At 39.4% G+C, this 12,784-nt stretch overlaps 1 protein-coding gene across 8 annotated transcripts in view; it reads left to right on the forward strand.

The window, feature by feature from the left end:
- macf1a (microtubule actin crosslinking factor 1a) overlaps positions 1 to 12,784 on the forward strand; it is a 189,677-nt gene that overhangs the window by 68,547 nt on the left and 108,346 nt on the right. For 6 of the 8 annotated variants that reach the window (XM_083523443.1, XM_083523432.1, XM_083523434.1 and 3 more), the window contains one exon: positions 6,045 to 6,106. In XM_083523443.1, the coding sequence (XP_083379569.1) occupies positions 6,045 to 6,106 (62 nt within the window). Of the gene's footprint in view, positions 1 to 1,533; positions 1,783 to 6,044; positions 6,107 to 12,784 lie in introns of those variants that run through there. The other 2 variants (XM_083523429.1, XM_083523433.1) reach the window with 2 other exon arrangements.

Consider the following 12,784-nt stretch of genomic DNA (forward strand, 5'->3'; position numbering starts at 1 on the left):
AGAGGACGAAAAAGGGGGGGAGGAACCAGCAGGACGATGGGGAGCGTGACGCTGTTCAGGGAGAGGAGGAGGGAGTGACGATGCAGCACTGGAAGTGGGAGTTTGTGTTCGTGTGTTTGGATCAGTCGACCTTTGAACTGTGACTGATTAAAAAGGCGCAGGCCAAACGTCCTTCCTGAGTGGCTTCTGCTGATTGACTCGTCTGTGACCATTGTGTTGTGATTGTGTGTGATGTTCTTGCAAATTGCTCTGAGAGTGAGACTTCTGCTGTTCTGCCGACTCTCTGATTGTTCAGTGGTTTTATTGATTAGTTCAGTTTGGAAGTTGGGAAATCACAAGGATCCTATACTCAGTTTCATATCCTTCCTTTATAATGGATTCATTTGACTTACAAATGGGGTGAAACTTATAACAGGTGTAATTCCAATGACAGAAGTTCCTCAGGGGCTTCCCCCTGTTTTTTATTTAGATTTTTTACTTACTCCAGTGTCCTTGGTCTAGGATTTTACGTGGAACATTTCAGAGGCGGAATTGTGGACAGGAAAGTGCGATTGTGTCATGCAATATAAAAGCAAATGCATTTTGAAGTTGGAAAGGAGAAGACACCTATACAGATCCATGAAAAAAGGATCAGGATTTCTTGGCTTCCTATAGGGGGAACCTGTGGATTATATTATTCTACATACAAGCTGCACGGGTTCTGTTTAAAGGACCAGTTTGAAGACCGTGGAAACCTGATCAGATTTTGCATGCTTTTACGACTTTCTCTTTAAAAGCAATTTATTATATAAAAGTATAACATTCTTATACCATATCATGCAAAGAAATGTATTCTCTTCCATCTTTTCCTCCTTTTTTGGGGAGCAGATTGAGAATCCTCAGTGTTCAGGAGTTCCCAGAAATCCCCATGTTTTCCTGGTCCTTCCCTCCTGAGTGCTCACTTTCACTTTTGTTTTTGCTTGCATCACTGCAGCAGAGCTTCACACACACACACACACACACACACACACACACACACACACACACACACCACACCACACCACATCACATCACACGTGCTGTATTAGATGCAGAACATCAGAATTTGCCTGCTGTTGATTTGCATTTAACTGTTATTAAGTCAGTGGCGTCCTAAAAGACATCATGAAAAAAGGACACATTCTGCTCCTGCTTGACTGTTCTTTTGGACTTCCTTATGACTTCCTTGTGATAAAGGAAACAATATCACACCCTAGAGTGTAAAAACATTGTCCTTCTGCTTTTTTTTCCCTTCTCTTTTTGTTCATCCTTTCAGCCTGACTTGTCTAGAAGGTTCCACAGATAGTGATTCTGGTGAAGTGATACGGTTCTGAGTGAGGTGTGACGTGAGAGCGTACATATTTTTTCCTGGGTAGAGCAGTGTGTGAAGTCGTGCTGACGAAGCTTTGAATGTGGAGGGGAACTCTAGACCTTGGTGGGGGAGGAGCTCTCAGTCTGTGCATGACACACACACGTGGGAGCCAGAGTGTCAAGTCTGCCATGGCAGCGACTGCGAGTTACACACTCACCAGTTTTCCCTCAGGTGCCGGGATTTAGCTTGAGCTCAGATTTCTCTTCGGACCTTTCTCTGGAGTCGATCGGATTAAAGGAGGACATGGTTCAAGAGGAAGAAAATAAGGAAAAGGTCACACATTCTAAACTAAAAGAGGAGTAAAAGCAAAGCAAACAGGGAAAGAATGTGGCCGGACTACTATAATGAACAGAGACTCAATGCTCACCTGCTCACGCTCATGTGCTGCACAGGTCAGTTCCTGTATGTGGGTGGGTTCACGATCACCATGTGTGCGAGTTCCTGATCACGTATGTGTGGGTCTGATTGGTGATTGGTGTTGGTTGTTTACAGTAAAGTGTGTGTGTGGGTTGCTGTAGCACTATACCACAATGGCTCCCTGTATATATAAAGGAACGTGTGCTACTCTGTGGCTGTCGCTCCAGCTGAGTAACTGACTTGCTAACGTCTTTGTGTTTATTATGGTCTATGGTTTTATTTTGGGGAAGGGGAAGTTCTTGTGTAACAAGTTTTGAGTGTGTCGTACAAAAGAGTAGATTCACAGAGAAGCGTGACTCCTTGAATGTTTGCAGGCAGTGATTTAGGGGTCCAATCAGATTTGCTTTTTTTAAAAAAAATGTTATTCACTGATATAGTATGTTTTGGAGAGAGTACAGATCTTTCACATGAACCCAGATAACGATTATTAATAATGTTTGTCATCATTGTGGTTGATTTTTTAAGTAGCTGAAGCTCATAAGTACTTTTAAGAACTTGGTATAGAGTTAGAATCAGCTACCGGTCAAAACTTCACGTGTTATTTTAAAAGTAGGGGGAAATGGGATTGGGATATCCGTATTTTTACTTTTGATTGATTGTGATGGTCAGATTGAGCTGAAATCAATTTTGAATCATAGTTTTAAACACCAGACTTACATACATTCTTAATTATTCATTAATTAAACGTTTTTTTAAGTATAAATTGTTACGCCATGATTAGACGTCAACCGATATGGGTTCTGCCGATATTTTAAATTTAAGGCAGCCGATCGCCGATATATGATGACGATATGTTTGGCCGATTTTCTTTTTCCTCCCCTTAATATCTTAACATATAATAGTTAATGAAGAAGACGTGATACAGAAAATTGCTTGAATTAAACATTTATTGAACAACAAAGGCCTCTCCATTTAGTGCACTGGTTTCGGTTCCTGAGTCTGCATGTAGCCTAAACTACAGCTGGTTGGAGGCTCACTAACAATATGGTTCCAAAAAGTTACTGACGTTCTCTATATAAAAATGATATTCTCATTCTCTCTTCAAAAGTTATTCTTATTCTCCCAATGAAATAGATAAGGATAGTTGAAGAACGAATGATAAGAACTTCAAGCCAGGGACACACACTTGTATTTGCAACTTAGCCGACATAAGGGAATAAAAGCTACACGAATTTGTTAGTTATGATCGCGGCAGGTGGAAACACTGCCTGCTTTATATAGTCACAGTTCTAGCTTTTCCGGTCTACTTCTATTCATGATGTCGTACTTCTTTACAAAAGCATTGACATTTTCCAGACGTGCATTCTACTCTTGTACTGTGTTTTCATTAGCATTGTAACTATATTTACCTATCAGATGTTTTGTAAATAAGGCGTTTGCTGACACTGAGGTAAACTTGGTCACTGAGGTAAATCTGTTGTAGTAGAAAACAAGTAGCTACTGTAAACCGTGTTCTTACCTTGGATTAATAAGGAAAGGTACCCAGCTAAGGGTTAAATTTCATTCATAACTTTGACTGATATTATACTCATTCATTCATTATTTGCTTAATCGACTCTTTGGTATAAATAGTTAAGACCAGATTAAACCTGAACCAGTTTTTTGAGTTGTGAATGAACAAATCATTATATTGAGAATTTCAAATGTACTATGCAGTCTAGAGATATGGCTACATGATGTATTATAAACCTGTTTACATGATGTATTGATTTATTTAATGTTTTATTTACTTATTTATTTTTACAACTGATTGTAGATAGCATTACAAATTTCTCGTAATTTTTTGCGATATCAATGTTACGGAATAGTTGCGTACATTTACACGCAAAAGTAATGAGTTCTCGAAAGATTTCAAGTAGAAAGAGTTTGGCGTGCATTGTTTTGTTTTTACGAGGACGTAGTAAACAATGGTGGTACTCTGGATTTACTATTAATAGTAAAAAATAGTGGACACTCAAAATGACAGGACTGATTTACTGCTCTTGACTGAATTGTTTGTGTCTTACATATTGAATTAATGAGCACATTGTTAGGGTAAAAGTAACCCGTGGTTGCCATTGAAGTCCCACTGATACTTTCATGAAAGCCGATTTTATGACGACAAACCAGTTAAACGTGTCTTCCGGTGAAAAACTTGCAAATGCATGTGTTGCAATCTGCTGTTCCCTGTGTGTAAATGTGTGTGAATTATTTAGGTGTGTTGTTTGCTTATCCTTTAAAACATATCCCCTGTTCTATATTTATGAACATTAAATTCTTTCGTTCCAAAATTCTGTTTCGCAAACCCAAGCCTCCCAATGCTTTAACTAATAAACCGACCGGTGTTTGATGGGAAACTAAAAAAGATAAATATGCACAGTGCCCATGTTGACCCTGAGGGAGTTTGTGAGTATGATGTAATGTATGCTCTTATCACAGAAAAGAAGTGGGTCATTGAGACTTCATGCCACATGGCCTCTCTATCGCTAAGTTGTTATAGCGACTCCATCAACCAAGCAGCTTAACCAGTATGGCTGGGAACTAGGCATAAAAGAAGGTCTAGGATGGATAAAATTTACATTTAATCTCTGGTGTCACTGTCTATTCTGAGCCTGGCTGCCTCACTGCACTGGCGTGTTGATGCAGCACTGTAATACTCAAACCTGCCCAATGTGCTCTGTGGGTTCACACAGGTTTTTGAAAATACAGTATACGTGTTGCAGACGGGCAGATCCTTTACCCTGTTCTGCAATTAAACATTGCATTACTTGCACACACGTGTCTTTTTCCCCTCTGTCAGATTACCAGTTGACATACGCATCTGGAATGGTCTTTTTAGTAGGTAACCAACACTATAAAAGCTTCACCCCAATCCCAAATTAGTAATGTTTAAGTTTAATCACATTAAGTTGCACATAAATGCGCTGCCTTGTAACCATGGTAACATACTGTCCACTACAGAGTGAAAAAGTTATAAGATGATTTTTGCGTGCTGTTTATTGAGTTGTCGTTATCGAATCGGGGGTCAAGGCTCGAGATGAGTTTGGCAAACGAGAGGATCGTGAGAAATCTATAAAAACAGCAAAAGGTATTAATACCAACAGCTTATCAGATATAAGGCACAGACACATGCACACAATTCAATTTAAAGTGTGCGTTTAATTTAATAGAATGTGTTCTTGTGCTTCATTATCCGTCTCTCTCTATTTCTCTCCCTCTCTGTCACCCTGTTTCTCTCTCTCTTTCTTTCTGTCTCTCTATTTCTCTGTCTCTCTCTCTCTCTCTCTCTCTCTCTCTCTCTCTCTCTCTCTCTCTCTCTCTCTCTCTCTATTATTCTCTCTCTCTTCTCTCTGTGTTTCTGTCTCTATATTTCTCTCCCTCTCTTCTTGCTGTGTCCCTCTCGCTCTCTCTTTGCCTCCTGTCTCCCCTCTCTTGCTTTCTCTCTGTCTCTCACTGTGTTTCTTTCTCCATTCAGTCAGTTTTGCACCGCAAAAAGTAAAAATCTTTAACATGTCGATTCTGGCTGAAGACTTTGCCTGATATGAAGTTTATAACACTATTGCCAGTTATTTGCCATGAATGTGTATCACACACCCAGCCTTGGATTATCCATTACAAATAACCTTCTTTAGCACACTGAGCTTCCTGTACCTCATCTGTTGTATATGTACTGTATGTGTTTAGATTTTCATAAATGCTCTGATAGTGTACTCTGGGACTGAAGGTAGTCCTGGTCTAGGTAATGAGGTGTGTTTTATTCCTCACACAATTACATTCTTCACAATTACACACAGTGTGAGATGGAGATGTGCAATGTTTGGCTAATGAGTCTAATTGTCCCATGCGGAGATGTTCAAGGTCGGTGAATATTTAGGTCATCTAAAAGAGAACTGAGAGTCCCTGATCAAAATGATCTATTTTTAACTTCCATCAAGTTCAATTTAATATGGTGAATGTTGTTTGACAGGGAACTCGTTCACAGATGGCGTGATCAGAACATTCGTATTGCATCATTTGCTGGAAAAGCTCCCTTACTGTATATTTTTATATTTTTAGATCTTGCAAGAAAGAGTCTCTTTCTCTCTCTCTCTCTCTCTCTCTCTCTCTCTCTCTCTCTTTCTCTCTGTCATTCTAAATAGTACACAATAGTGACACTGCAGTTCTCATGCTGTTCCAGCATTAAACTCTCTCTTTTTTTTCTCTCCTTCCTTTTCATTATCCCTCCCAATCCCCCCTCTTTATCTGTCCTCCTTCGCAGATGAGCGAGACAGGGTGCAGAAGAAAACCTTCACCAAATGGGTCAACAAGCATCTTATCAAGGTACAGTCCAACATGGCGTGATGTTTTCATGGCGTTCTGCTTTTAATAGAGAGGAACACTGACATCACGGACGTGTCTGATGATTAAAATGTGTGGAGTAGGTGTGTGTTCAGGCTTCAGGAGTGTTGATTCAGATAAACTGTTTAATAAATGTGACATGAACAGGATATTGGGGCGAACATGACATTAAAGACATGTTTTAATCCGGCCTACACTGTCCAAGTTAAAGGCTCGAACCTGGTAATGCCTGCGGTATTAAATGTGGGTCAGCTGGAATAAAAAGTAGCACAGTTACAGCTTAGCATCGCTAAATGTTTGGGTGTATGGGCGAGGTGTATACAATAATCAGTTATTGTAGACTGAGAGAAATTGAGTTTTTTAGTCATGTAACGCGGACCTGTAAATCATTCATCTCCAAACAGACAAGATGGCGGATGCGGATGTACTGCAGTCATTGTGCCTGCTATCCAATTTAATAGCGTTGTAAAAAATGAATGTCACGTCATACAACCTTCACTGATAAGTGCTTCAATTCAAAGAGACAAACAGTGTATATACGCCTCATGGACAGGGCTCGTGACCAGAGCTTATTAGGTTTTTTGCATGGACAGTACAACAGTACAGATATTTTAAAAGTACCTACACATTAACCCTGACAGATCATTTTACAAACACTCTGAGATTCTCGTATTTAATGTTCTTTACTGTTTCCGTGTAACATTTTACGTTTTATTATTTGTGTATTGGCATAAAGAATTAGAAATTGTTGTCAACCCTATTGAACACCTTTGGGATGAATTGGAATGCCGACAGCACCCCAGGCCTCCTCATCTACACCTACATCAGTACCCTATTTTTATACCCTTGTAGCCAAATGAGCACCAATCTCCACAAACACACGTAAAAATCAAGAGTGGATGTTATTAAAACAGCAAATGGGGACTAAATGTGGAATGGGATGTTCAAAAAGCACATCTTATGGTCAGGTGCCTACAAACATTTGTCCGTATAGTGTATGACAGGAGAAGTAAAACAGATGCAATGAACAATATTGGGGGGTTTGGGGAGGAGAAATAGAATTTCTAATACTTTTTTGACATTTAAATGTAGTAACATCCAAAAATGTAAACATGTTAGCTGTCGTTTGAACAAAGAAATTTCCCTGATTGATATTACGCCAATCAGATCGGAGTCTCTTGCTTGAGCGCAATCTTACAGATGTTTATCAGTAGACCATCATAGATATTTCAACACAGTGAATGCAGTTTTGTAGGCAGTTGTTGTGTCTCTGTCGAAACGTCGTAACCGCGCATCGTTCAGCCGTGGGACGCGTTGTAAGATCTCGCACTGGCTTGATGCAAGATAGATCGTCAGTAAACTATTGAGATAAGGTAAAAAACATCCAGCATAATCCATCAAATGCAACTCCCATGATCGGCAATCTGCCGTGTCATTGAAGCAGGATGAATGTGATATGTGCCGTATCATAATACAACAAACTGCATGATACCGAGTAGTCACGACACACGGTAACAACAAAAGTAATCTTTTTATCAACTTTACTGGAATTGCTCTTGTACGATAGAATTCTTGACAGATGAAAGCATTGGGACTTTCTGCCGATTCGTTTTTTTCCAGTTGGTGGATTTTTTTTGTAACATTGTTATGAGGCTGAACTATTTGTACTACTGTATATTCTGTATAATTTGTGTTGCTTTGTGACATGATGGCAGACATCAGTGCAGTGGTTGTAAGTCATCTGGCCATGCTCACCAAGCACACCGAGGCATGAGGAATGCTGGGTATTCTAAAAGCAGGACCGGGGACCAATCAGTGCCCAGAGTAATAGAGCTGGTGACCTCATAACTTTAGGCTGCAATACTGTAATGTGGGTCAGACTGCAGGCGGAGAGCCTTGGCACAGCGCTGCCGTAACGTTACACAAACGCCGAACATTGTGGGTTATATTTACCGAGGAGTCATGTGACCTTCTGGATGGCTGTAATCGAGGACAGCAGAAGAGAAGGAATAGGAACAAGTGCGCTTTGAAAAGAACAGCAATAAAATGATGATGGATTCAGGAATACTGTGTTATGAATGTTTGGTTCGGAAAGCATAAGAGGTTGTGCTTTTTTTATTTAGTTTTCTCGTGATCACAACGTAATTATCTTGCAATAACAAAGCATCCACTTAGGACTTCCGTAGTTTGGTGTGTGACGCTCAATTTTTTTTCCCATGTTGGTTTAATTTAATAATATAAAACCATTAAGAAAATAGCTAATTAGATACTGACTGGTTAATTCTGTAGCGGTTTCTGAACATGTGTTTAGGTACACTATACGAGTAAAAGCATTGGTAAACTGGACCCAAGATTTATTAATTTATTTTTTTGAACATCCCATTACACATTTAGTCCTCATTTTCTCTTATAATAACCTCCACTCTTCTGGGAAGATGTTACACTCAATTTTGCAGTGTGCTTGTAGAGATTTGTGCTCTTTCAGCCACAAGGGTTTGAGTAAAGTCAGGTACTGATGTAGGTGAGGTGAGAAGGCCTGTGGGAACATCCAGCCTTCCAATTCATCCCAAAGGTGTTCAATAGGGTTGAGGCTAGAGCTCTATAGCAGGCCACTCAAGATCTTCCACTCCAGCTCATGTTAAGCTTATCTTCATGGAGCTAGCTTTGTGAACGGAGGTATTGTCATGCTGGAACAGGTTAAGGTTTCCGAGTTTAAGTGAAAGGAAAAGGTAATGTGACCACATCCAGAGACATCCTGTTCGATTGTTTGCCTCCAGTTTTGTGGCAACAGTTTGGGGTAGAACCACATATGGCTGAAAAAATCGGTTTTCCCAATACTTTTGTCAGTATAGTGTTTGGTTTTGGATGAGCTGTTTGAGTTTAGTGCCACATTGCAGACTGATATGAATCACTGAAAGGCATGTGAATGTGTTGTTACTACAGCAGTAAAAACAAATAAGTGCGTTGCTCGGTGGTCACTGAGGGACCTGTTGCCCACGTGGCCAAGTGTGATGCAGCAATAATGACTTGAGTAATAGCACACTAATTACTAAACCAAACAGTTTATCATGTGATGGATCCACTGGTAGTTATTACTGTCATCATTATTACATAAATGACTATTTAACTGATTAAGGCACATTTTCACTTCTTTGGTTCGGTGAAAATAAACACTATACAGTATTTTTCTATTTATATGACTTACACACAATGCGTTGTGCTTTTATACAAAAATAATCGACTCTGAAGTGTATAACACACGGCAGGAAGTGCTGCTAAACTTACGATTTTCCTTTATGGATTTCACGTTTTAGATTATTAATTAAAATTTCACTCTTTATAATGACATTTTACTTAATGGATCATTCTCAAGACAAAGTTTGTTCCTGTTATTGCTTACTGTAAAGTGCTGGTCCACCACCTCGTCATGTGACCCAGAAACCAGAAAAGCATTAAGTCCTGAAGACCCCCAGATGTTGGGGGGAAATGCTGACACACAAACCTGTTCCATTAATATGTCATCCAAGTGTCCAAACAGAATGCTTGAGTTGTTTGATGTATAATAACGTAAGATTATATAAGATATGAGATGATCTCATTTGATGTGAGACGAGCTGAGATGATTAGATAACGTGAGAAGTGGGATGTTTGATTTTTATTTTTTTGCGTTGTTGCACAACACATATTATTAATTTATATCTATAAGATGGAGCTGCTGATGTTATAGAACATTACTGCACATCTGCTCTGTGGTAAAATCCATCATATTCCATACAGTATTATTTATACGGCACTGGATAACGTTTACCACAAAAATTCCCATTAGTCCTAATGCCTATTAAAAGTGTTTCATTTTCTAGATTTGTTTCCATGAACTTTTCCATTTAATTTTTCAAAACGATTAATAATATATTTCTATAAAGAATTTTAGAAGGATGATTCAGCACACGTGCAGCAGGGGTGAATTCTCTGTGCGAAGCGTTCACGCAGTCTATTTTAAGTTTAATTGCTTCATCTACTTGACAAGCGGCCATTAAAAAGAAAGGCTCCGAATCCAAACTCCGCGTCACCAATGGAGTTACATTCCAAATGCAGAGGGAAAAGAAATCGATAGCCTTAACGTTCCACAACAAATAGTGCATCGATCAGAAGTGTCGAGACTTCTTCTACAATACCAGGAGTTCCGTCAGTGTGTGTGTGTGTGTGTGTGTGTGTGTGTGTGTGTGTGTGTGTGTGTGTGTGGAATTCAGGGTCACGTGGCTGATAGCAGGTGATGTCACGTGACTGGCAGCCTGTTGAAATGAGTGTGTTTAGTTGCCCATATTTCAGTCTGCTGAATTCAGACATTGTATGTGTGTTTGTTCTGTACACATGTATAACCTAAGCATGACCTAATTCTGAAGGAACTTGAGTTTCTTATTGTGGAACCTGTTATCTCGGCGTGAAAAAACTTTCACCTGTAATCCACCCTCTTACTCAGCCCTCATCACAAAAATGCTTTCCAATTCATTTCTAACAGGATTTATTCTGATCCATTCATCATGGGTGAATACATTGTTTTGTAGATTAATAACATTTAATTTTATACAAAATTAGCATTAAAGCTTTAGCATTAGCTGAAGATGTTGAGGTTTTTCGTTGGGAGTGACGACGATGGACAGGATTAGAAATGAGTTTATTAGAGGGACAGCGCATGTAGGACATTTTGGAGACAAGGTGAGGGAGGCGATATTAAGATGGTTTGGACATCTGCAGAGGAGGGACATGGGGTATATCGGTAGAAGAATGCTGAGGATGGAGCCACCAGGAAGGAGGAAAAGAGGAAGACCAAGGAGAAGGTTTATGGATGTGGTGAAGGAAGACATGCAGATAGTTTGGGTGAAAGCGGCAGATGTAGAGGACAGAGGAGTATGGAGACGGGTGATCCGCTGTGGCGACCCCTAATGGGAGAAGCCGAAAGAAGAAGAGGAAGATGAAAATGTAGTTCTTCACCAAATAGTTACCACAAAGTTAAAGGTACACAATTGTAAAGGATGTCTTTGGATGTGCTAGCATTACATTTTCCCTTCAGTTAAATTTGGAAACCCAAACCAGTTCCAACATGACAGAGCCCCTGTGCACAAAGCCAGCTCTATAAATATATGGTGTACAAGGGTTGGAGTGAAAGATCTCCTATAGAGCTCTTACATCAACCCTACTGAACATCATTGGGATTGATTGGATTGGTGAGTGCACTCCAGGCCTCCTCACTCTGCATCAGTACCTGACTTACTTGTGGATGAAGGAGCACGCATTTCCAGAAGCACACAGTGGACTGGAGGTTATTATAACAGCGAATGGGGAGTAAATGTAAAAAGGGATGCTGAATCTTATAATAAGGTGTCCACAAACTTTTGCACATAAAGCGTACTGACACCACAATCCAAATACAGTCGTTTATCACGAAAATGTCTTCAGGTTTCTCAGAGTATAATACATTTGATATACTTGCCCAGTCTCCTGAGGTGTGGTGAAAGTTGATTTAGTGCAGGAAGTACAGGCATGGCTGATCAGGTGTAGCAAAGCACATAAGGCCAGTGTGCTATAGCAAGGCTCCTCCTTCACATGACTAGCAAGTTCCTTTTCTCACACTTTATAGAATATACACTATATGGCCGAAAGTTTGTGGACACCTGAGCCTAAGATTGGCATGTGCTTTTTGGAAATCCTATTTAGCATTTAGTCTCCATTTACGAATATAATAACCTCCACGCTTATGAGAAGATGGTTTTTAGGTGTCAGGTAATGATGTAGGTGATGTGAGGAAGCCTGGGGTGCAGTCAGCATTCCAATTCATCCCAATATTGTTCACTAGTGTTGTGGTTACTGCTTTATAGCAGGCCACTCAAGATCTACTACTGTACTTTAATCCACGTATCTTTATATAGCTGAAAATGTGTACAGGAGCATTGTTTTAACAGATTTGGGTCTCCTAATTCAAGTGAAGGGACAATGTAATGCTACTGCATCCAAAGACGTCCTGTACAATTGTTCGCCTCCAATTTTGTGTCAACAGTTTGGGGAGGAACCACATATGGCTGGAAAAGTCAGCTATCCCATTAGTTTTGTCCATATGGTGTATAATATCACACTGCATAAAATGATATATACTCTGTAAAGACTTACTAGCAGGTGACTGAAAGAGTGGGATGGTTTGGAGCCAAATGCACGCTTGAGAGGGTGAAAGTACCACAAGTTCACATTATGCTTAATTTAATAAACCAAAATCCTAAAAACTAAACACTTTCATATTCATGCATCTGGCATCACATTTTGTTGGACGAAATTTTTATATATATATATTTTTTACATATGTTAAGCAACAGCGAGGCATATATCCTGTGTGTTACATAAAAAAATAATAATAATAATAATAAAAAAGGAAAAAATTTATATAATTTAAATATATGTATATATTCCCGCAAACCCAAGCTTCATGAATTCACAGTTCAAAGTTCGCTTAGATCAAGTTAGATACTAACTAAAGTAATCGCATTCTTAATACATACATTGTGTTTTGTTTTTGTTTTTTTTGGTGGCTGATTTGTAGTCATGATTGACCTGATTACTGATTTCTCTAAAAAAAAATAAAATAGCTGAAAGGTCTAGTTTTCTTTACAT

The sequence above is a fragment of the Silurus aristotelis genome (assembly GCF_946808225.1).
Source record: "Silurus aristotelis genome assembly, chromosome: 21".
Lineage (NCBI taxonomy): Eukaryota > Metazoa > Chordata > Actinopteri > Siluriformes > Siluridae > Silurus > Silurus aristotelis.